Raw genomic sequence first — 25,380 nt, forward strand, 5'->3', positions numbered from 1 at the left:
GCTCTGTGCTGACAGCTCGGAGCCTGGAGCCTGCTTCAGATTCTGTGTCTCCCTCTCTCTGTCCCTCCCCCATTCATGCTCTGTCTCAAAAATAAAAAAATATTAAAAAAAAACAACAGTAAATGAATGTTTTTTAATAAAAGCATAAATCCACAAGCACAAAAAGAAGGAGTGAGGAGAAAAAGAGGACAGGAGATATAGGCAGTAATTTGAAACATGGAAAGCAAAGGAACTGAATTGGCAGAACCCACCAATGAAGTGCCTGCAAAGAGGGGTACACTGAGAATGAAGCAAATTCATGTCAAACAACCTTGAAAAGGCCTGGGACTAGGAGGCCCAGGTACTGCATAAGGGAGTGGGGAAACACAGAGTCAAAAGTAGCATTATGTGGGGGGCCTGGGTGGCTCAGTTGGTTAAGCGACCGACTTCGGCTCAGGTCACGATCTCACGGTTGGGGAGTTCGAGCCCCGCGTCGGGCTCTGTGCTGACAGCTCAGAGTCTGGAGCCTGCTTCGGATTCTGTGTCTCCCCGTCTCTCTGCCCCTCCCCTGCTCACGCTCTGTGTCTCTCTGTCTCTCAATAATAAATAAAAAACGTTAAAAAAAATTTTTTTAAGTAGCATTATGTGAAAATATGAATAGAATGAACTGCTTGGTGAGAGTGTGTTTCCATTCACTGAAGTTAGAAAACCAGTAATCAAATAATTTCTACAAGTGAGTGGGTGGCTCAGTCGGTTAAGCGACCAACTTCAGCTCAGGTCATGATCTCGTGGTTCTTGAGTTCGAGCTTTGCCTCAGGCTCTACACTGATGGTTCAGAGCCTGGAGCCTGCTTCAGATTCTGGCCCACCCTTTCTACCCCTCCCCCGTTCGTGCTCTGTCTCTGTCTCAAAAAATACAAAAATAAACGTTAAAAAATTTTTTTTAATTGACTCAAGCTTTCAGTAGAAAGCTGGATCCTTTGAAGTCCCATCCTCTCTAAAATCCTGTGATTCTAATCATTCTTTAGACAGGTCTCCAATAGATTTTAAGAACTTCTGCATGTAGTTCCTAGAAGTTTCCTATAGGTGGCACTGTGGTATAAGATAAAGCAGCAAACTACATCTACCTGATTCTTGCAGGCTACAGTAGAGTATGTATGGTAATACCCAATAACTAGAATGTTTCTGAGTTTTAAAAAATCAGAAGCCTGAACCCCAAAATCAGAAGCCTAGAACACCTAGGTACAATAGTTCCAGTGACCCATGAGCCCTTGTGTGCATTAATTTGTCATCCTTCTCAGCTCTGGCCATCTGCCTTATTTCATATCTCAGCTGTGACATTTCTTTTCAATCTATTTGTCACTCTTGGATAGTAAAAGAAATGATAATGCAAAGCATCTGCTCCTTCACGTCTCAAAAGTGTCCTGCCTCATCATGCGCACCTTTTACTTCCAAGCTCCTAGGAGTGTGGCGTCCTACAAGCTTTATCCCCCTTGATTTAAATAGTAATAATAATAAATAAGAACGGAAGAAAAAACTTCTTTTTCCAGCACAAGTTCAGACCAGGGTCTCAAATATGATTGCCTCTGGCTGTCTTCCCTTTCCACAGCTAAAGGAGATTTATGCTTTGCTTCTTACAAATTAATCACTTAATATCTAGCTCTTCCTGACAAATTTTGCTATTCATCAAAGCTATAAATTTTGGTTTCTTTATTTCTCTTTTCTGTTTCAAACTTACAAGGTCCATGAGGAATATCTGCTTCTCATCAAGGAACATCTCCATGAATTCCATAGATTCAGATAATTCTGCTCCTACATTCAGGTCACAATTCCATGAAAACTTCTAACATTAGGAATCTATAAAACTGTCAGATACGCTCATTTTTGGCATACCTTGCCTCTGGGCTTTTCAAACTATATATATTTTTTTCTAAATGCCATTAATAAACCCTAAAACTCCAGACTGCCTTTTTTTATGCTGGGTTTAGTGTACCTGACAAAAAATTATGAGTTGAGCAGTAAAAAAAATCCCACATTCATTCTTTCAGTGATTAGATTTTCAATAGAAATGGTACCCTTGGGGCACCTGGCTGGCTCAGTCAGTAGAGCATAAGACTCTTGATCCCGAGGTTGTAAGTTCAAGCCCCACGTTTGGGTGTAGAGATTACGAAGGAAGGAAGGAAGAAGGAAGGAAGGAAGGAAGGAAGGAAGGAAGGAAGGAAGGAAGGAAGGAAGGAAGGAAGGAAATGGCACTCTTACACCTTATTTCAAGTATGTGTCCTAACAGCCTTGGTCAGTTATAGGCACAGGCCTCCAATATCTGATTGAGTCTGTTCATATTATTTGTGGTTTTTTCGACAGTGCCCTCTTTAATAACGTGATCTGAAGAATATGCTGTCGTAGCTCACAATATTTCCCATCTGTTTTAATTCTTATACCAACTTTCTAGACTTAGTCTTTCTGTCCTTCTCTGGAGAGAACAGAAATAATTTATTTTATATTTGGAGCAATTAAGAAGCACTTACAGAAACACCTTTGAATTGTCCCACAGAAAGAACCGTGGCACCTGGCTAGGTAGTCCTCCAACTTAATTATTCCTATGGTTTCTCAGCATTTCCAAGATTATCAGTGTACGTGAACATGCATTCTACCACCGTATCACAAAATGGAAAACTTTCAAAGGAATGCTATGCATGTGACCTACAGATCCTGCTAGGTTTATTTAGTTTCTTATCTTATTTATAGCACATACTTAAGTCCTTAAGTAGCTTATAAAACAGGAGAGTGCTCTAGTGATCCTTGTAATCTACTGCTATCAGGCAAATTGCAGAGCTTTACAAAAAATGAAAGAATTTAAACTTTGTGCATTTCAGATTCAAATTCAGCATTCAAGCGTCCACGCAAGCCAAATTCACTACTGCTGTGATGGAAGTGTGTGTTGAGTGACCCTAAGGATGAAACAAACCAGGGTCTCGGTCTATATTTCATGCATCTTGTTACAGATGTGGCTGGTGTAGGGACCAAGGCAGGATGCCCCAAGATGGGTCACTCTGACATGAAGATTACTCTCAGCTGAAGACAACTGAGATCCTACAGGTTCAAGAGAAACTTCTGCCTCTCCCTTAACCACATAGTAGAATCTAAATTATTTCCAGAATAAGGGTTATTAACAGAGGTAAATTTCATCTGAGTGACCCATCTGTCTGACAAGGCAAACCTCTGATTACCAAATATTTGCTCTTCTTATTGCCCTGTGAAGTGCATTCCTTTCCCCTGAAATCCCAGACCCCTACTTCTTTCTCCTTAGGTCAGGATGACATATATACCTCATTCTGCCTGACTATCTTTGGAATTTCCATGTCTGTGTGGATTCTCTGTACATACCCTATCAAATTTGATTTCCTCTTGTCTTGTGTCAATTTGATTCTTAGTCCAACCAGAAGGACCTTGAAGATGACAAGGATGCTTGCTCCCCAACACCAGCATAACACCAGAATGAAGGAGAAGCTTCCAGAGCTGATGAAAGAGCTTCTCAAGAAAGAATAAAAGTTTTTGTTTCTAAGGGGAAAAAAAAACGACTTGAGCCTATACTTACTTCAAGAAAATTTGCAACAAGCTTTAACATATACATTAAGCAAAAACAACTTAAGAGATGCTCCAGAATTAGTTTCTCATTAGAGCACATCGAGGGGTGCTAGGTCTCTCCAAAAGTCTACTCAAAAAAGACTCTGAAGATTTCCCCAATTTATGTCTGTTATGAAGTTCATCTTCCTGTGTTTCTAATAAAACTAAGACCAGAATTATGAAGGTAATGATGAGGAGAAAAAATTTCCCTTCTTCCTTTCTAGGTTCTTTGTCTGGCCTAATAGTTAAATAGACATAAAAGAGATTCACAGGAGAAAAACAAATTTAATTACATGTATCTTGGAGCCCCACAATGACACAAGACTGAAAGGCAGTCATGCAGTTGAGGCTTACAAACCAACATGAGCTAAGGAAAAGGGGGTAAGGGCCTGAGACTTCAAAGGGAAGGAAGACAAGTAACAGGAATACAGAAGGGCAAATGTGTGGTAAACAAAAGTTTGCCAGGCCATGCATATTAGTCTTTTCCTTGTAAAAAGTTATCTCTGGCTATAGCTTTCTTCCTGGTACAAGCTCCCTCTTTAAATTCTTTTAGGCAGATAAGGGAGAGGTAAAAAGCTTTCCCTGAGTCTGTTGGGTCTGGATCACCTTCAGCTCAAAATAATCCACATGCCAAAATGGCACATTTTGGGGTGGTATATTCTTCTCCCTTTCAATAACAACTTTGACTAGGCTTCTGTACGATTATAGCATATGAAGTGTAATTATATATAGTATTTTATTGTGACCTGCTTGGTCAATGTAAACAATTTGGAAAGCTTAATACTTTACAAATATAGTGTTTGGGGATGACTTCTTTAAAAAGAAAGGGGCACCTGGGTGGCTCAGTCGGTTGAGTGTCCAACTTCAGCTCAGGTCGTGATCTGAGGTTCATGGGTTCAAGCCCCACTTTAAGCTCTGTGCTGACAGCTCAGAGCCTGAAGCCTGCTTTGGATTCTGGGTCTCTCTCTCTCTGTCCCTCCTCCTCTCATGCTCTCTGTCTCTCTCTCAAAATAAATAATTTTTAAGAAACATTAGGAAAAATAAATAAAAAGAAATCAAGCCCCAAAGCAAGGGTGACACCTCCCTTCACTACTTTTGTTTCCACAAGAAACTAAGATTCAGTTTGATGTACATCAATTTAAAGAAACTTTTCTGGGGGTCCCTGGGTGGCTCAGTCATTTGAGCTTCTGACTTTCGCTTTTGGCTCAGGTCATGATCTCACAGTCTGTGGGATCGAGCCCTGTGTTGGGTTCTGCGCGGGCAGTGCAGAGCCTGCTTGGGATTCTGTCTCTCCCTCTCTCTGCTTCTCCCCTGTTTGTGCTTTCTCTTTCTGTCTCTTTCTCTCAAAATAAATAAATAAACTTTAGAAAAAAATGTTTAAATAATTAGTTATGAAGTGTTCATAAGTTTTAACTCTGAGTAAATCAAAGTATATTACGATGAAAACAAAGTAGGCTGTGAGCTGCCAAAATCCAGCTGCATGCAAAGGAATAAAGTAAGCACCTCTGAAAAGGAGGAGGTATTCAGCAGATCTGCTAGAGGCAGGAAAAAGCCAAACATAAACTAGTTTTAGGAAACAGCATATATAACCAGCCTGTGAAATGGGTGCTAGGCAGAACAGTATACACAATTTTTTTCTTTTTTTTTTTTAACATTCATTTATTTTTGAGATAGAAAGAGAAACAGAGCACGAGTGGGGGAGGGGCAGAGAGAGGGAGACACAGAACCCGAAGCAGGCTCCAGGCTCTGAGCTGTCAATACAGAGCCCGACTCAGGGCTCGAACTCATAAACTGTGAGATCATGACCTGAGCCGAGGTCAAAGGCTTAGCCGACTGAGCCATCCAGGTGCCCCAAGTATACACAATTTTTTATTGACAATAGATCGGGCTAGAAATCTGCTTCCTTGTCTAATCATTCCTCCGTCATTCCTGCTTCACTCTTCTTGCCCCAGTCTGGCTTTTTGCAGCAAGTACTGTACAAATTCACGGAGGATTCTGTTGTATTACACTGTCCTCTAGTGGCTTCAAACAGTTCTCGTCTTCCTTTTCTAAGGGCAGTTTTTATCACAGAGCCACACAAAACATATGGTGTTAAAAAAAATACCTGTTAAATGGACTGGAATGAATGGCAGAGACCCTACGATGACCATGACTAGATAACCTTGTTCAGCTTCCAGGAGAGAATGGGTACCCAGGTAATTTAGGCTCAGGTTCCTTACACCATCTTTGACTTTCCTTGAAAGTGGATAATGCTGTGGTTTTTGCCTTTGCCTCTAGTTCAGGTTCAAGGACCTCCAGTGTAACCTTTTTGGGTAGTATAGCCTGGGAATGCAAAATTTCAAAAAATTATAACTTCACGTTCTCTATTGATCAGAACAACAGTACACAGTTGACGTGTTAGAAGCTGGTCTCTGTTCCAGAACATTGTAACTGCAAGGCATTTCAAGTGAGCCTTCACGTCTCAGTCATGTCTGAAATGTGAACAGCTCACTTACTAAATAAGGAAACTGTGTACACTAAAGACCCATTAATCTTTCTTTTGTCTGTTTGGTATATTGTGTGTTTGGGTTTTGACTTTTTGTTTTTACTTTATGTAGAATTCAACAACTGTTTATTGCTTCTGCTATGTGCAAGGCACCCTGATGATCATTCTGGGAGTGTGGTGGGGGGGAGTGTAAGTGGGACATACCCTTGCCCTCAAAGTGCCTACAGTGTAGGGACAAACCAGAGTCCACACAGATTCTACATAACCAGTGTTTCAAAGTGCCCAAGAGAGGGGAGGCTGGTTAGCTCAGTTGATGGAGCAGATGACTCTTGATCTCAGAGTTATGACTTCAAGCCCCACATTGGGTATAGAGGTTACTTAAAAATAAAATCTTCGGGTACCTGGGTGGCTCAGATGGTTAAGTGTCCACCTCTTTTTTATATTTTTTTAATATTTATTTATTTTTGAAAGCAAGAGAGAGAGAGAGAGAGAGAAACAGAGCATGTGGGGGGGGGGGGGAGAGCAGAGAGAGAGGGAGACACAGAATCCAAAGCAGGCTACAGGATCTGAGCTATCAGCACAAAGCACGTGGGGCTCAAACTCAGGAACCGTGAGATCATGAACTGAGCCAAAGTCAGATATTCAACTATCTGAGCCACCCAGGCGCCCCAAGCGTCCAGCTCTTGATATCAGCTCAGATCATGATCTTCAGGTTCATGACACTGAGCCCTGCATCGGGCTCTGCACTGACAGTGTGGAGCCTGCTTGGGATTCTCTCCTCTTTCTGTCCCTCCCCAGCTCATGTTTGCGCTCTCTTTCTCAAAATAAATAAACATAAAATTTTTTAAAAATTAAAAAATTAAATTAAATCTTTTTTAGAAGTGCCCCAAGAGAGTGATAGAAAGGTAGTTTTAAGGAGTTCCAAAAAGGAAGGGGTTCCCTCTGAAATAATCTTCTTTGAATGTATGGCACCTGTCACTCCTGATTGAAGACCATTCAATAGCAAACCACAGCAAATTAACAATGACTGAGAGCTAATATCATCTCTCTGTAATGAAATTGTAACTAAGGACAAAATTTTCCACACCTATTCTTCAGGAAACAAAAATACTACTGGATTTCAACTCAGAAAAAAAAAATCACTCAATAAATATTGGCTTTAAGACACCTTACAAGGTATAAGAAAAGAAAAAAATAAGATATTGACCCTGACCCAAAAGTAGTAGGGAAAAGTTGCTTAAAATTAGCAATCATGCAATGTATCAGAACTGAGATCTTGTGAACAACCTTCCCATCTAAGCTGAGCTATTTTTTTGAAGTTTTATTAAAAGAATGTATAAATACCTGGGTATTAGTATTGGGTTTATGGGTTTTTTTATATTTTATCTTTTTTTGCTGGAAGAAAATGTTATGAAACATTGGCTAACAAAGGAATGGTATTTGCATAATATAAAGAACTCCTACAATTCAGTTTAACAATACAAATCACCTGGGGCATCTGGGTGGCTCAGTCCGTTGAGCATCTGACTCTTGATTTTGGCTCAGGGTCTTGGGATCCAGCCTCCCCTGAGGTGTCCTGCTTGAGATTCTATCGTTCCTTCTGCCCCCTCTCCCCCACTTGCTCTCTCTTTCTCTCTAAATAATAATAATAATAATAATAATAATAATAATAATAATAAGGGACGCCTGAGTGGCTTGGTCATTTAAGCATCCCACTTGGGCTCAGGTCATGATCTTGTGGTTCCTGGGTTCGAGCCCCACATTGGGCTCTGTGTTGACAGCTCAGAGCCTGGGGCCTGCTTCAGATTCTGTGTCTCCTTCTCTCTCTGCCCTTCCCCTGTTTGCGCTCTATCTCTTTCTGTCTCTCAAAAATAAATAAACATTTTTTAAAATTTGTAATAAAATAAAACATCTTTTAAAAATAGCAATAACACGGGGTGCCTGGGTGGCTCAGTCGGTTAAGCGTCCGACTTCGGCTCAGGTCATGATCTCGTGGTTTGTGAGTTCGAGCCCCACATCAGGCTCTGTGCTGACAGCTCAGAGCCTGAAGTCTGCTTCGGATTCCATGTGCCCCTCTCGCTCTGCCCCTCCCCTACTCATGCTCTGTCTCAAAAATAAATAAAACATTTAAAAAAAATTTTTTTAAATAACAATGACACACAAAATGTTTTAACAATAAAATTGCCCCAAATCCTTGCCCTTTTATTTTTTTATTTTTTTTTATTTTTGAGGTATCAAAAAATACATTCCAAACTTTTAAATAATACCTTTATTAAGATGTAATTCACAGGGCACCTGGGTGACTCTGTCAGTTAAGCCTCCAACTTTGGCTCAGGTCATGATCTCACAGTTTCTGAGTTGAGCCCCATGTGGGGCTGTCAGTGCACAGCCCACTTGTCCCCTTCTCTCTCTGCCCCTCCCCCACTCATGCCCACTCTCACTCTCTCTCTCTCTCTAAAATAAATAAACATAAAAAAATTTTTTCAGGGGCGCTGGGGTAGCTCAGTTGGTTGAGCATCTGACTTCAGCTCAGGTCATGATCTCATGGTTCATGAGTTCGAGCCCTGCATTGGGCTCTGTGCTGACAGCTCAGAGCCTGCTTCAGATTCTGTGTCTCCCTCTCTGTCTGACCCTCCCTGGCTCATACATTCTCTCTCTCTCAAAAATAAATAAACACTAAAAAAATTTTTTTTTAATTTTTTAAAGATGTAATTCATCTACCATCCAATTCTATTTAAAGCATACAATTAAATGGTTTTCAGTATATTCACAGAGTTGTACAACTATCACCACAATCAATATTAGAACCTTTTTATTGCCCCCAAAAGAAACACTACCCTTCAGCCATCACTCCCTAGCCTTAGGAATCATTAACCTACATTATATATAGATTTGTTTATTGTGTACATTACATATAAATGGAATCATACAATATGTGCCCTTCTGTGATTGATTTCTTTCACTTACATGTTTTCAAGATTCATCCATGTTGTAGCCTCTACATAAGACTCTTACCAGACATATGGTTGCAAATATTTTCTCCTATTCTGTGAATTATCTTTTCACTTTCTTGATAGTGCCCTTTTGAAGCACAAAATTTTTAATTTTAATGAAGTCTAACTTAATCTTCCTTTTGCATCTTTTTTTAATTAGGCTCCACATGAGGCTTGAATTCATGACCTCAAGATTGAGTCAGATACTCTGCCAACTGAGTCAGCCAGGCACCTCTATCTTTTTCTTTTTCTTTTTTTTTTTTTTAATCTTTTTATCTTTTTCTTTGGTTATTTGTGCTTTTAATTGTTATAGCCAAGAAACCATGACCTAATCCAAGGTCATAAAGATCTATATCTATATTTTATTCTAACAGATTTATAGTTTTAGCTCTCAAATTTAGATTTTTAAATATTTGAAATTAATTTTTGTCCAAGGTGTGAGGTAGGGATTCAGATTCATTTTTTTGCTTATGAATATCCAGTTGTCCCAACACCATTTGTTGGGAAGATCACTCAACCTCCAATGAGTTCTCTTGGCACCCTTGTTGAAATCAATTGAATGTTAAGTGTGAGGGTTTCTTCTTAGACTCTCAATTCTACTTCTTTGATTTATATATCTATTCTTATGCCAGTGCCACACAATTTTGATTACTGTATTTTTGTAGTACGTTTTGAAATTGGAAAGTGTGAGTCCTCCAACTTTGTTCTTTTTCTGTATTATTTTGGCTATTTTAGGTTCCTTGAATTTCCATATAAATTTTAAGATTAGCTTGTCAATTTCTTCAAAAATCCAGCTAGAATTTTTACAGGGATTGTATTGAATCTGTAAATCAATTTGGGGAATATGCCCACTTCAATAATATTAAACATGAACATGGACACCTTTCCATTTATTTATGTTCTCTTTAGAAAATTTTGTAACATTTATTTTTGAGAGAGAGAACAGAGAGAGCACAAGTAGGGGAGGGGCAGAGAGAGGGAGACAGAGGATCCAAAGCAGGCTCTGCACTGTGAGCACAGACCTCGATGTGGGACTCAAACCCATGAACTGTGAGATCATGACCTAAACTGAAATCAAGAGTTAGCTGCTGGGGTGCCTGCATGGCTCAGTGGGTTAAGCATCCGACTTCAGCTCAAGTCATGATCTCACAGTTCATGAGTTTGAGCCCCACATCAGCCTCTGTGCTCATAGCTCAGAGCCTGGAGCCTGCTTCAGATTCTGTGTCTCCCTCTGTCTCTCTGCCACTCCCCCACTCATGCTCTGCCTCTCTCTCTCTCTCTCTCTCTCTCTCTCTCTCTCTCAAAAATAAAAATAAACCTTAAAAAAAAAAAAAAAAGAAAGAAAGAGTTGGCTGCTTAACCCACTGAGCTACCCAGGCATCCCAACTTAGGTTTTCTTTAATTGTTTTCAACATGATTCACAGTTTCAAAATATATATTTTATACCTCATTTGGTTAAATTGATTCCTAAGTATTTTATTCTTTTGATGCTATTATAAATGGAATTGTTGAATTGTTTTCCTAATTTCATTTTTGGATTGTTCATTACAAACGTTTAGAAATGGGCACATGGGTGGCTCAGTCAGTTAAGTGTCTAACTCTTGATTTCTTTTCTGGTCAGGATCTCACTGTTCTTGATATGGGGCACTGTGTTGGACTCTGCAGTGACAGTGTAGAGCCTGCTTGGGATTCTCTCTCTCCTTCTTTCTCGGCCCCTCCTCAACTCATTCTCTCTCTCTCTCTCTCTCTCTCTCTCTCTCTCTCTCAAAATAAATAAATAAATAAACATTAAAAAATGTAGAGAAATGAAATTTATTTTTGTTTATTGATCTTGCATCCTGTAGCCTTGCTCAACTTGTTTATTTCTACCAATTTTTTTAGTGGGTTCCTCATATTTTCTGCATGTAAGATCATGTCATCTATAAATACCAACACCTTTACTTCTCTCTTTCCAGTCTGAATACCTCAAGACCCCTGAATACCCACACCCCTCATGATAGTGTACTATGAATTTTTCTAATTAAATGATAAGTAAAATTTGGGTGGGGGGAAGATGTGGCAAGAACCACGAAGGGACTAAGATGTTACTGTGCTTGCAAACACAATTAGCCTGCCACAGTTTCCTGAAGCCAGCAGAAGTCTGACCAAGACTCCTGGATCAGAGACAAAGGACTTTGTTAACCACACAGGTAACATGAACCTCACGTTTGCACCACTTCGTCTTGCCTCCCGCACCTTCAAATCCCATGAGGGTGATGCCTCACACCCTAAGTAGTTGCTAAGCATGCAACTGAAAGTTTAGGAAATTCCAGTCCTTTTTAAAGAGTCTGCTAGCCAACCTCCCCAACCCTTGTCTTAGAGTGAGCCTTTATCTTTTTTATCCTGATCAGCAATAAATCTTCCCTCTGCCCCAAAAGGAGTTATTACCTCTACCTTCCAAGGCTGTTTGCTATACAAACATCCTTGAAAACATAGTCTCTAACAAAGGCTGTCAATGCCTTTGCTGAAAAGACACGCAGAAACACAAAAGGCCTATACAGAATTGTCTTTCGGCAAGATTCTTTTCAGTTTGTTTTCCCCCAAAGTGTGTTGCTATCAGTTTGAGAAGAAAGATAATACTGTGTTTTCCTCCACTTTGGAATATAAATGGTACTGGCACATAGTAGGCCTTCATTAAATATTTCCTTTTTGACAGCTGGGTGGATGAACGGATAAATGGAAGGATAAATTCCTGAAACACATGGGGCATAATTAGTGAATGAATTCTTGAATGAAACTTCAAGATTCACAATAAAATTCTGATCTGCTAGTTGAAAATGTGCAAATATGAACTATATCTCTCCATCTCCTCATTTGCATCCTCCTCGTCACTCCTGTAGATAGTGTTTTTCATTTTTAACTGCCCACATTTAATGTCTGCTAAAAACATTACACAGAGTCCCTAACTGCTAAGAACTCAAATCCTTAAAACAACACACTACTTCCCTGTATAGCTTTGCAGTGGTAGTGTGGAGCCCGTTATCTCTGAGAATATCGATATCAATACCTCTGAGAATTCCAACCCCAACCTGCTTCCTACCCTGGTCAGGACAGATATGGAATTACTGAACATTGTCTTACTTTCCTTTTCTGATATCAAATAGAGGATAAAAATATGTTTGGCATCAGATAAAGTCCTTGTGTGGGTTTGGGGAAGCTTTCTCCACTAAGGTGCAACATATTAGGAGTTGATTTTTAGAAGCATGGTACTGTTTCTTGGTCTAAAGTAAAAAGCATTTAACAAAATCTATGTGCAGCTTATTGTTAGTCAGGGTTTCGTACCATATCAGCCGTACCATTCAGTGTTCTTAATTGCAAACCACCACCTCCAGTCTGACTAGTTCATGCAGGAATGTATCAAGGGATATTGGGTAATTCACGGAACCTTTGTAGGACCAGAGAGCCAGGCTCTGCCACTGGGCAACCAGAAGCAAGGTCCAACCACACCAGGGGGGTCACTCGGCCAACAACACCACGGTCACTGCCGCTTGGCACCAGTGACCCCTAGGAATGGACACCAGAAGTTCTGCCATTGATGCTTTCAAAGTACTAAATGCCTCGTCCAGAGAAGAAAAAAAGTGTCCCCACTTGCTGCTTTCTCAGCTGAACTTAAGTCACACTTGAATATGTCTGACTGATGAGACCCAGGTCATATACCAGAACCCTCGCTTCAAGGAAGTCTAGGCTATGAGTTTTCTGGTTTCAACATTGGGACGGTAGAACACAGCACGTGGAAAATGACCAAAATATGTGTAATCTTATAGTGGATACTGTCAGTAAGGCCTTTGCCTATATGCCCTTGGATCCCTTTCCCATTATTCCACATGCAAGGAGCACTCCTAACAACCAGTACCATCCTCTCATTGTCAGAGAACTCCCCAAATATCCCAATTCCCTTGCATTATGGTCTGAATGTTTGTATTCCCCCAAGATTCCTATGTTGAAATGCTCCCCCAAGGTGATGATATTAAGAGTTGGGTCTTAGGGAGGTTATTAGGTTATTATGCTCTGCCCTCATGATTCAGATTAGTGCCTTTATTTAAAAAAAAAAAAACACACACACATAGATGGGACACCTGGGTGGCTGTCAGTTGAGCATCCGACTTTGGCTCAGGTCATATCTCATGGTTCATGGGTTCAAGCCCCACATTGGGCTCTCTGCTGTCAATATGGAGCCCATATCAGATCCTCTGTCCCCCCATCTCTCTGCACCTCCCCCACTCACACTCTCTCTCAAAAATAAAAAAATAAACATTAAAACAAACAAATAAATAAAAAACACACAGACAGCTAGCTCACCTCTCCCACCATGTGAGGACACAGCAAAAAGGTGACACCAGGAAGTGGATCTTCACTAGATACTAACACTGCCACTGCCAGCATCTTGATCTGGGATTTCTCAGCCTCCAAACCTAGGAGAAATAAATGTGTGTGGTTTATAAACCATCCAGTTTATGGTACTTTTGTTATAGCAGCCCAGATGCACTAAGACAGCTCACCCCCATCAGGACCCTCTGAGATGTGATCTTCACGGTATCCAAGCTCCCCAGTGGGACTTTTCCTGATATCACATCTTTACTTGTCTTTCTTTCCTATTCTCCTTCCCACTCTCTTGCTTTTCCTGGGAATATTTACCAGTAAGTCACTTTTATTCAAATTCTTACCTCAGAGTTTGCTTCTGGGAAATGCAACAAGTACCTGAAAGTGGACCTAGAATATGGTAAGCACTCAACAAAATTCAGTGGAAGGAAGGAAGCTGGTGCTAAGTTGCCCCTTATGACAATGTCCACCATATTCTTTAATCAAGATTCCCACAAGTGGTTTATGAAACAAGCGCTCCCCATCTGGTTCTCTTACTACATTGGAGTCAGTTGTCACTCAGGCGATCAGGAAGAAAGGAGTAAAACAGCTGACACTGAAGGGCACTTTGCCATTCTAGGGGGTAGTCTTGCCTTACTAGTTATATAATAACTGACAATTTACTTAACCCTTTTTGAGTTTAACTCTGCAGCATAAAATAATGCCAACCTTGAAAGGATCTCAAAATTAAATGAGGGGCATCTGGGCAGCTCAGTCGGTTAAGCCTCTGATTCTTGTTTTCTGCTCAGGTCATGATCTCATAGTTTGTGAGTTTGAGCCCCACATTGGGGTCTGCACTGACAGTGTAGAGCCTGCTTGGGATTCTCTCTCTCTCTCTCTCTCTCTCTCTCTGCTCCTCCCCTGCCCATGCTGGCACTCTCTCTCTCTCTCTCTCCCTCTCTCAAAAATAAATAAATAAATAAACTTTAAAAATATTAATAAAGAAAAATTAAATAAGAGATTACCTGGTTCTTAGAAGAGCCACTCCAAAAATTTAGTTCCCTTTCTTGCTCCTTCCAGATGATGGAAAGTGAAAGTGAAAGAAAATGTTTCAGCTCCATATTTGTCACTGTGTGCAAATGAGTCAAATGTAGATTAAAAAATAAAAGCTGGGAGGGAGAAATCTCAGCCCTCCCAGGCTAGCATGAGTTGGCTGTGCCAAAGAGGAGATGACCTACATGATCATGAGATTGGTTACACCCAAGAAGACTGAGAAAATAAGGCAATATTTTGAGGATAACGGGAGCCATGTTTCTCATTCTCAGGGAAGAGAGGTAGAAATACAAGGGGAAAGTCTAGAATGAAACATCTACAGTTGGATTGTAATTGGAGGTATCAGTGTGAATTCCTGATTGATTCAAGTTTGTAATGGAAGCCCTTAAGAGTAATGGAAAGAGCGCCTGGGTGGCTCAGTTGGTTAAGCGTCTGTCTGCAGCTCAGATCATGATCTCACAGTTCATGAATTCAAGCCCTGCATCAGGCTCTCTGCTGTCTGCACATAGCCTGCTTTGGACCCTCTGTCCCCTCTCTCTCTCTGCCCCTCCTGTGCTCTCTCTCCCTCCTCTCTCAAAAATAAACAAACATTAAAAAAAAAATTTTTTTTAAGAGTAACAGAAAGCCACTGAAAGACTGCAGGGTGAAATGTAGTGGGGTAGGCAGTTCATTATAAGATTTGCATTAGGAAAATATTACCATACTATGACAAAATGTGGAAAACAGATTGGATAATGTAAAAGACTGAACTTGGAAAATGAGTAAGGGGTTACTGTGGTGTCTGGGTGGCTCAGTTGGTTAAGCTTTGGCCTTCAGCTCAGGTGAGCTTGATTCCCACGTCGTCAGGCTCTGCACTGACAGTTCAGAGCCTGGAGCCTGCCTTGGATTCGGATTTCTCTGTCTCCCTCTCTCTCTCTGCCCCTCTCTTGCTCGCTCTGTCTCTCAAAAATAAATTTTTTTTTTACTTAAAAAAAATTGGAATGGGTTACTAATGTGGCTGAAACAAAAGTTAATGGTAGCCTAGACTTGATGGTGGTAATGGAAATGGAAAAATTTAGATTGATTCAAGAAATATTGAGAAGGTAAAAAATGACATGAATTGGTGATGGATTCAATATAGATCACAAGGAAGGGGAGGTGTTCAAGATGATAGCTAAGTTGTTGGTTTGCTAAGCTAAATAAACGATGCCATTCAATGAGGTAGAAAACACTAGAAGAGAATCAGGTTTATGGGAAAGATCACGCACTGGCTTTGAAACATAAAGAACTTGAGCTTCCTTTGAGACAACCATTGTGGAGTTCACAAAATCAACAAAAAGGAATGTTTCAAGAAAAGAGGTCATCTATGTCGACAGCTTTAGAGGGGTGAGGTAATATATGGCTCAAAAATATTCATGAGAGAGCTATTTCAGGGTACTGATGGATGGAGAAGCCAGGTTGAAATGGATTGAGAAGTGACCAAAGGGAAATAGCATAGAGGCACTTGTCCTTCCACTACAACTTCCACAGTTGTAGGAAATGTCCTTATATCGGCCTAAAAGAAAAGTGCCATAATTCTAACCAAATCAGAAATATCAAGTGAATTCAAGCTCACACGTGTCATGTTACCTCGTTTTCTGGGCTCCAAAAGAATGGAACTTGCTCTAGAAAAACAATAGTTACTTGTTAACACTACCACGCTAATTGGAAAATAAAAATTCTACAAAAATTGCTACAGAAAAGTCACTTGGAGTCACTTTAGCTTCTTTTTTAATGAATTTCGTGTGTGTGTGTGTGTGTGTGTGTGTGTGTGTGTGTGTGTGTTTATTAGTTATTTTTGAGAGAGAGAGAGAGCACGTATCTGCAGGAGGGGCAGAGAAAGAGGGAGACAAAGGATCTGATTTGGGCTCTATAATGACAGCAGAAGCCCAATGGAGGGCTCAACTCAAGAACCATGAGATCATGACCTAAACCAAAGTCAGATGCTTAACCAACTGGACCACCCAGGCACCCCTGGAGTCACTTTAGCTTTTAAAGTCATGCATTCCACAGAGCGGCTAAGTGGTTCAGTAGGTTAACTGTCCAACCTCAGCTCAGGTGATGATCTTGTGGTTCTTGAGTTCAAGGCCTGCATGGGGCTCTGTGCTGACAGCTCCGATCCTGGAGCCTGCTTCAGATTCTATATCTCCCTCTCTCTGTCCCTCTCCTGCTGGCACTGTGTGTGCAATCTCTCTCAAAAATAAACATTGAAAAAAAATTTTTTTAAGTCATCCATTCTTGTGTGTTCTATACATGGGATGTGTCATCCCACAGTGCTTTCCTCCCATATCTAAAATCTTATCCAAGTTTCAGGTCAAGTTCTGTCTAGCAGTGAGTCTTTTCTAGGTATAATCATATCACACCTTATTTGGGAAACCTTAGCATTTGTGCCTTTAACCTTTACTGTGGTGAACCAGGCCTTGCTCGCAAACTGCTAAATATTTCCACAATAGATTATAAAGCCAGAGCAGGCACAGACAGTGATTTCTCAATCTTTTATAGGTTATTAAGACTTTTTATGTATATTCAAATTAAGCACAGTATTGTAAACCGCTCCAAACTCCATTCCATCTCCCCAGTCCACAAATTCCCCTATGAGTAATAATAAGTTAACATTCACTGATAACTGTGTACCTTTCAAAATGTTCTAGACATTTTCACATAACATATAATCTTCCCAACAACCCTATGACATACATATTTCTATCCCTATTTTACAAATAAGAAAATTGAGGTACAGAAAAGCCAAGTGACCAATTATTAAGTGTCAGGGTTACAATTGAAACTGACAGACACATGAGCTCACGTTCCTAAATTTTTAGCAACAGAAAAAAAAAAAAAAACCCTAATAAGGCCTGGTCCTCCCTACCCAAGATTTACTGATGTACCAGGATTAAGTAGCATAGTCTAGCAGCCAAATTTTAAAAGATACTGTATTGTGTTTGATCACACATTGTCCATTTTCTATGCCTTCTTCCGCGGTGCTACAAGAATCGGCTGTATTCCTGACGGCACAGAGGTGGCGCTGCAGGGACAGGTAAGCGCGATGGAAGCGTCAAAACGAGAAGCTGATCCCGTGAAACGATCCGATCCCGTCACCCGTGTAGGCGGTGCCTAAGGAAGGGCAAGAGAAAGCGAGTGTTCTGTTATGCGCAGGCGCAGGGCTGAGCACTCCCCCGGGAGTGAGGGCTGCTGGGCCCGATGACGTGGCCTGGCAACGTCCGCTCCGGTGCGCCTCGGGGGGAGCCCGGCGCCGCCGGAACTGCCCGCGGCCTAGTCCCGACGCGCGTGTGCTAGTGAGCAGGAGCCGGGGACGGCGGCGGCGGCGGCGGCCTGGCCTGTGGGGACCCGAGGGGGCTGCTATCATGGGGGAGTGACGCGCCTGCGCCCGCTGTTCCGCGGCAGCGGCGAGACATGAGGAAACCCCGCGGCGGGGGCAGCGGCGGCGGCTCCTGAGCCCCGGGATGGAGGAGAAATACGGCGGGGACGTGCTAGCCAGCCCCAGCGGCGGCGGTGGCCTCGGGCCGGTGGACGTGCCCAGCGCTCGGTAGGTGTCACCCACCCGGCTCGCGCCTCCGGAGCGGCTCTCCCACTCGCGGACCCGGACGGCAGCTGCCCCCCGGGCGCGCGGGCACCGGCGTCCCTCCTGTCCCATTGACAGCCCGGTGCGCCCTCAGCTCGCGCGCGCCGGGAGCCGTCCGTCCTCTCCCTCTGCCTCGGGTGCCTGTGACTTTCATTGGCTCCCCTGTTGCCCGCTGCAGAATGAACGCTCTAAAACCCAGGGCCGTTCTGCTGGAGTTTCTGGTCTGTTCAAGGCAGACCGTTAACCTTCGCTCTGCCAGCCGGCCCACGGGAGACGTTTCTCTGGTCCGTGACAAACATTTCTGTTGGCTCTTTCTCCCTGCAACAGTAGTTTAGTGACTACTTAACCTTTCTGGCGTCTCCCTGCGTAAGTTAGGAGAAGGTGTCACCATCTTCAGGCGAAGAAACCAAAGTACAAACGGATGAACTTCGACATTCAGGTTAACCCCGTACATCAAAAATGCAGCCCGGCATCTAGTTTTCTTTATCTTTCTGATTTTATTTTTTTATTATTAAATGAGAAATGTGTGCTCATGGTAAATACAAAAAAAAAAAAAAAAAACCCCACCTCAAACACTACAAAAATTTCTAGAATGAAAAGCGGAAATACCACTTTACCAGCCCCCCCCCCCACCATGTTCCCACTAACCTCCAGGGATAAGTACAGTAACCACTTGCGAGTGTCTCCTTCTTGATTTGTCTTAAGTTGTGAAGTAGTGTCAAAGATGCATAGAATTCAGCCCAACGGTTTTGTTGGAATTGGTATTTAGTGTCTTCCTTTTTAATGAGGTTCTGTTTTTTCCTTACTCCTTTTGAGATTTAAAGATTGTTTTGATAAATCCTTTGAAACTGTAGAAGTAGCGTTGCTAACACACCTTTTTTTACTGAAAAGGAAAGAACACATAAAATGCTGGAACAGAACTTTAATCAATTGCATTTTTGTAGTATAAGTTTAATTTTCTAATGTCTTGTAAATAACAGCATCACATATTATTGACCGAACCATGACAGGGAAATGCAATAGGCGATTCTGGTCTGGATTTTCGTCGTAGAGGGAAAAAATTGCTGTAAAGAACAGTAATAGGTCTGTTGACAAAATTAGACCATGGGTGATGAAGTAGCATAAAAATGTTAAATTTTCTGAAGTTGAAAACTTTCCTGATTTTATAAGAAAATGTCCATGTTCTTAGGAAATCCAAATTTAGGGGTAAAAAATGTGTTGTAAGTAACTTATTCTTAAGTGGTTGAGGAAAAAAACGCATGTATTTAAAGAGAGAGAGATAATACGAATGGGACAATTAACAATGAGGGAATCCAGGTAAAGGGTATATGATTCTTGCCACTTTTCTGTAAACTAGAAATTATTTTTATTAAATAGTTTCAAGCTATTATTTATTCAGGAGATTACTATGTTAAGTAGATGTAGTAAACGGTCTTTTGCTTAGCAGAACTGCTCTTGTAGTTCATTAGAAAAATTCAACTCAGGAGTGATTGCATTTTTAATAGATTCCCAGTTGCAAGCATTTTCCTTTGTCTAGACTAATAATCCAATACTAGTTATAATCTGCAGCAGAAACTAGTTCACAAATCCTTTACTTGTGGGTATTTTTATGCCCAAATTCACAATTTAAAACAATTGTTTAAAATCCTTCTTTTCGGCTTCTGTAAGTACTCTTTGCAGGAAACAGGGTGACGATCAACATTGTTGGACACCTGTGTCCGATGTGCTTTGAGTATAGCATCTAATTTAATCCTTAATACAGTGCTACAGACTACCTAATAGTATCCTTGTTTCACAGATCAAGAAACTGATATATAGAAAAAAGTTTATTGTCAGAAGTTAACAGAAAGAATAACTGAACTAGGAATCAGTTATCCTAAACCCCATGCCTTACATGCACTGATTTTGTTTTTTGTTTACTGGAGAACCATGAGCTGCTGCGCTGGGCAAAGCCCAAGAAGCACATTTAGACCCAAACCCAAATTTCAGTAATTCCAGGTTTAGAGAACCAGAGATTTTTGTAATCCTATATATAAAAGACCAGTGATATGTTTGATGGAACTAGTTAATGGCAAATCATGATTTATAGCTTGAGTAGGTCAAGTATGTCTCCCAGAGTTGCCCAGAAAGTAGCTCAAAGACCACTGCCCCTGTTGAAGAGCCTCCCTCTCCTCACCCCCACATCTTTCCTTAGTAAATAAAGCTGTTTCAGTGTTTCCCTGCACAATATGAACTACAGATACCTACTTATTAGTATAAGGTTATTTCGCCTTAGCTGGTGTTTCATCTGTAGGCCAGCAGGAAAACTTCGTTGAGACTTTAAAAATCAGAGTCCAGGGCAGCTGGGTGGCTTAGTCATTTGAGCATCCAAGTCTTGATTTCTGTTCAGGTCACGATCTTACAGTTCATGGGTTCGAGCCCCGCATCGCACTCTGTGCTGACAGTGCAGAGCCTGCTCTCTCTCCTCTCTCTGCACCTCCCCCGTGCTTGCACATGTGTTCTCTCTATCTCAAAGAAATGCTCTCTCTCAAAATAAAATCAGGGAGTCCAACTTTTAACTAAATGTAATAATAATTTTCCTAGTTTAATAATAGTAGCAAAAATCTTCAACATGTTACACAGAAAGTCACATAGCAATATCAAAATATGTGTACAATTGTAAATATGTCAATATATAATATATGCATGTGTCTATGTGGAAGTGCAAAGGAAAAGGCTTGGAAGGATGACCAGTTGGTCACCTATGAGGAGGAAGTTAGGAACCATTTTACCTAAAATTTTAATAACAAGCAGCTTCTCAGGAATTACTTTATAGTCTCTGTAGTTTAAAAATTAAAAAGGGAATGAAGAAAATTAGTGTCATCATAATAGAGGGGCACCTGGGTAGCTCAGTTGGTTAAGCATCTGACTCTTGATTTTGTCTCAGGTCATTATCTCTCTCTCTGTTGTGAGATCAAGCCCGGTGCTTGAACCTGCTTAAGGTTCTCTCCTTCCCAGGGGCGCCTGGGTGGCGCAGTCGGTTAAGCGTCCGACTTCAGCCAGGTAACGATCTCGCGGTCCGGGAGTTCGAGCCCCGCGTCAGGCTCTGGGCTGATGGCTCAGAGCCTGGAGCCTGTTTCCGATTCTGTGTCTCCCTCTCTCTCTGCCCCTCCCCCGTTCATGCTCTGTCTGTCTCTCTCTGTCCCAAAAATAAAATAAAACGTTGGAAAAAAAAAAAAACAAGTTCTCTACTTCCCGCCCCCTTTCTGCCTCTCCCCCCCTCAAAAAAATTAATTTTTTTAAAAAAGATTATAATATGGGGCACCTGGGTGACTCAGTCGATTACGAGTACAACTTAGGCTCAGGTCATGATCTAGCAGTCTGTGAGTTCTGCCCCTCTCCTGCTCGCACCCTCTCTCAAAAATACATAAACATTAAATATAAAATAAAAAAATAAAAAATCATAATAGTAGTAAGTTATCAAGAACTATTTTACTTAAATTAATGTTCCTTCTGACTGAATCTTGTGTTTGAAGTACCAAACTTATTTATTTTAAAGTTTTATTAATACTTTAAACAAAAGTAACTTAGAGGCTCCTGGGTGGCTCAGTCGGTTGAGCTTTGGCTCACATCATGACCTCATGGTTTATGAGTTTATGAGTTTGAACCTACCCAGGTGCCCCTCTATTATGATGACACTAATTTTCTTTATTCCTTTTTTAATTTTTAAACTACAGAGATTATAAAAGTAATTCCTGCATTAGGGTCCTCTTTCCTCCTCTGTCTCTGCCCTTCCCCCACTCACACTTTCTCTCTCTCTCTCTCTCTCTCTCTCCCTCTTCCTCTCCCTCTCTCTCTCTCTCTAAAAAATAAAAACATTTAGAAAAATAATAAAAATAACTTAGAAATAATTTCTCCTATTGCCCCATCTTGGCAGAACAATTTTATTAAAGATAATAACTTCCTTTTCCTTAATAACTTCTGGTCATTATGATCTGGTTAATTGAGCTTAAATACATTTATTCGAAGGCTTAATCCTAGTATTAGTATTTTCCAAATGCTGCTGTCTGCTTTGAAATACCCTTTCCCTTTTCTTCCATTGTAATTCCTACTTAGTCTTTAATACACAGTTACACATCTCAAACTCTGAAGACAGACCTTTGCTTCCAAAGTTAGAGTTAGTTGCTTCTACATCTATTTTAAAAGTCCCATTACTTATTTGGGTCGCATAAATACTTGTTTGCTTGCCTCACTTTCTTAGGCCTCAGACTCCTTGAGAGCATTGTCTCTATTAAGAGTCACAGATAGCACCTAGAAATATATTTAGTTGTAACTAACCAAACTAAGAGCTTTAAACAAATAGGGATATATTCTTCTCACATAAAAGAAACCAGCGATTGCAGGTATTTGTTCAGAACCTCGGTGATACCATCTAGGACCCAGATTCTTTGCCTCTGCTTTCTGCCATCCTAAGTGTATCAGCTTTCATATTCAGGCTTGTTAGAAGATGGATAACACTTTTTAGATAATGTTAACATTCTGATAACATTTTTTAGATAAAGCTCCTTCCTTGAAGGCAGAAAGAAGACAGAAGCATTTCCAGCTGGATCTTGCCCTTTTATCAGGAAGAGGGAAGGCTATACTTGAAGCCACCCTGTCAGTCTTCCCTTAGATCTCATTGGCCACATGTGGCATCCGGCATATAGTACGTGTGCAAACAAAATTTGAAGAATGGCTAACTAGCCCCATGGAGAATGTACAAGGCTCTTTGCTGACATTGAGAATTCCCACACTGGTGATTTTTAATGTATGTTTGTCTGGTTTTCCTGGTCTTTGTTTTTCCTCTCCCTATCTTGACATTGTTGTTCTTTGTGTCCTTGCTTCTATCCTACTGCCTTATTATTACACCTAATTAAGAGCTTAAGGAGTAAAGCCCTTGAGGTTTCTAGTGTCCCTCTCTACTTGATTTCATTCTTTTCTTTCATTCTGAGTCCATGCCTGGGTTGCTGATAGTTCAGATTTCCACAAGCTTGGACTACCACTTAAGGTACTCTGTTTTTGCACTCTATATGTTACTGTATGAGATGGTACTGTAACGGATAAGTGTAGTTGTAGAGTTCGCATTCTTTCATTTGGCGAACATTTGCTGACCACATATAATGACGGTCCCTGGGTTTTGAACTAATAAACAGTGGATTTCTAGCCCAACTTTTATTTTCATTGGTTAATTTTGAATTGCTACCCTGACCAGAATATTTACTTAGCATTCATATAGTTAATATGTTCACTGTACTAAAGTCTATATGACTTTTTTTCTCCAGCTTAAATGGGCCAAAATATAAATTAATCCTAGGTTTTAATGTGCATTTTGTCTTTCATATTTAAAGATGATTTTGGGGCTCCTGGGTGGCTCAGTTGGTTAAGCGTCTGACTTGGACTCAGGTCATGATCTTGCAGTCCATGGGTTCGAGCCTTGTGTAGGGCTCTATGCTGACAGCTCAGAGCCTGGAGCCTGCTTGGATTCTGTCTCCCTCTCTCTCTGCCCCTCCCCCACTCACACTCTGTCTTTCTCTCTCTAAAAAATAATTAAAAAAAATTTTTTTAATAAAGGTGACTTTACTATTCATGTAGGCCACTACAAATGTATAATTTAAAGATGATTTTACTGTTTGTGTGAGCCACTGTAAATGTGTAATAATTACAATGTGTAATAAATTATTATGAATGTGTAATGTGTAATTGAGATGGGAACCCTCAAAGCCTTTGGATGAACTTTGATTTTGTGTGTGACTTACTATAAAGAGCATACTTGGGCACCTGGCCAGCTCAGTCAGTAGAGCATGTGACTGTTGATCTCCGGATCGTGAGTTCAAGCCTCACGTTGGGCATGGAGCCTACTTAAAAAATAAAGGGGTACCTGGGTGGCTCAGTCAGTTAAGTAACAGACTGTTGATTTCGGCTCGGGTCATGATCTCATGGTTCATGGGATTGAGCCCCCTGTCAGTCTCTCAGCTGATATCATGAAGCCTGCTTGGAATTCTCTTTCTCCCTCTCTCTCTGCCCCTCCCTCACTTGTGCGCTCTCTCATTCAAAATAAATTTTTTAAAAATTAAATAAATAAATAAATAAATAAATAAATAAATAAAGCGAGCATACTTAAGGGACAGGGGCTTGACCCTAGCTAACTTTGTGGACTTTAATTCCCCAATCTGTGACAGGAGAGGAATTGAACTAGAGAATTTCTAAGGTGTTAGTGTTCAGTTTTTTCTAGCACAATGTACATTTACTTTCATACTTGTACAATTGCTAGACATTTGGTAGATTTCTTTTGTTGTACTGTGTGTTTTTAGCCAGTCTACAGACAGTACAAAAACAAAACACACTTGGGGTGCCTGGGTGTCTCAGTCAGTTGAGCTTCTGACTCTTAATTTCGGCTCAGGTCATGATCCCAAGGTCGTGGGTTCGAGCCCCACCTGGGGCTCCACACTCTGAGTGGAGCCTGAGTAAGATTTTCCCTCCCTTCCTGCCTCTCTCTCTCTCTCTCTCTCTCTCTCTCTCTCTCTTTCTCTCTCCTTCTCTCTTTCTCCTTCTCTCTTTCTCCTGTCCCTCTCCCCTGCTTGTGTGCATGTGCTCTCCCATGCTCTCACTCTTTCTCTCTCTCGCTCTTTCTCTCATAAATAAATAAATAAATAGATAGATAAATCACTTTATTTTAAAGGTGTAAGTTTGCATTTTTCACAAATGTGTAAACTTATGTAACTTCCATCATAATCAAGTTATAGGACATTTTTTATTATCCCAGAAAATCTGATTTATCTTTTTTTTTTAATGTTTATTTTTGAGAGAGACAGAAACACAGCATGAGTGGGGGCGGATCAGAGAGAGGGGACACAGAATCTGAAGCAGGCTCCAGGCTGTGAGCTGTCAGCACAGTCTTATGTGGGGCTCAAACTCACAAACTGTGACATTGTGACCTGAGCAGAAGTCAGACACTGAACCAACTAAGCTACCCATCGCCCCCTGATTGATCTTTTAAACAGAAATTTTAAGAAAGTTTATACTGATCAACAAATGGGTTAAATGGGAACTTCTTTAGAATGCTTTAGGATGTGACTTACATGATTCGACAATAACATTTTTATTAGCTTTTGGGAGATTAATTTTCACATAGTTAAAATCCCCAGTTTGCACTTATAAAAGGCCCCCCAGATCATGTTCATGATAAGAAAAACCACTTTGCTTCAAATCTTTTTTTCTTTTTTTAAATTTAGTATGATACTATCTGGACTAAAACAGAAAATGAGCCATCTTGGCTGGTGAAGATGCTGA

General features: G+C 40.8%; 1 protein-coding gene and 1 long non-coding RNA gene across 2 annotated transcripts in view; one reads left to right on the top strand and one right to left on the bottom strand.

Annotated features, from left to right (window-relative positions):
- LOC113594125 (uncharacterized) overlaps positions 1–17,678 on the bottom strand; it is a 498,940-nt gene extending 481,262 nt beyond the window's left edge. Inside the window, exons 1-3 of the long non-coding RNA XR_008299031.1 lie at positions 17,442–17,678; positions 14,444–14,547; positions 13,419–13,531 (exon numbers count right to left, since the gene is read on the bottom strand). This is a non-coding gene — a long non-coding RNA (uncharacterized LOC113594125). The remainder of the gene's footprint in view (positions 1–13,418; positions 13,532–14,443; positions 14,548–17,441) is intronic.
- A 225-nt stretch (positions 17,679–17,903) lies between these two features.
- SLC30A5 (solute carrier family 30 member 5) overlaps positions 17,904–25,380 on the top strand; it is a 35,209-nt gene continuing 27,732 nt past the window's right edge. Inside the window, exon 1 of the mRNA XM_027040610.2 lies at positions 17,904–18,036. Within this exon, the coding sequence (XP_026896411.1) occupies positions 17,954–18,036 (83 nt within the window). The 5' untranslated portion in view covers positions 17,904–17,953. The remainder of the gene's footprint in view (positions 18,037–25,380) is intronic.

This window comes from Acinonyx jubatus, chromosome A1, assembly GCF_027475565.1.
Source record: "Acinonyx jubatus isolate Ajub_Pintada_27869175 chromosome A1, VMU_Ajub_asm_v1.0, whole genome shotgun sequence".
Taxonomy (NCBI): Eukaryota; Metazoa; Chordata; class Mammalia; order Carnivora; family Felidae; genus Acinonyx; species Acinonyx jubatus.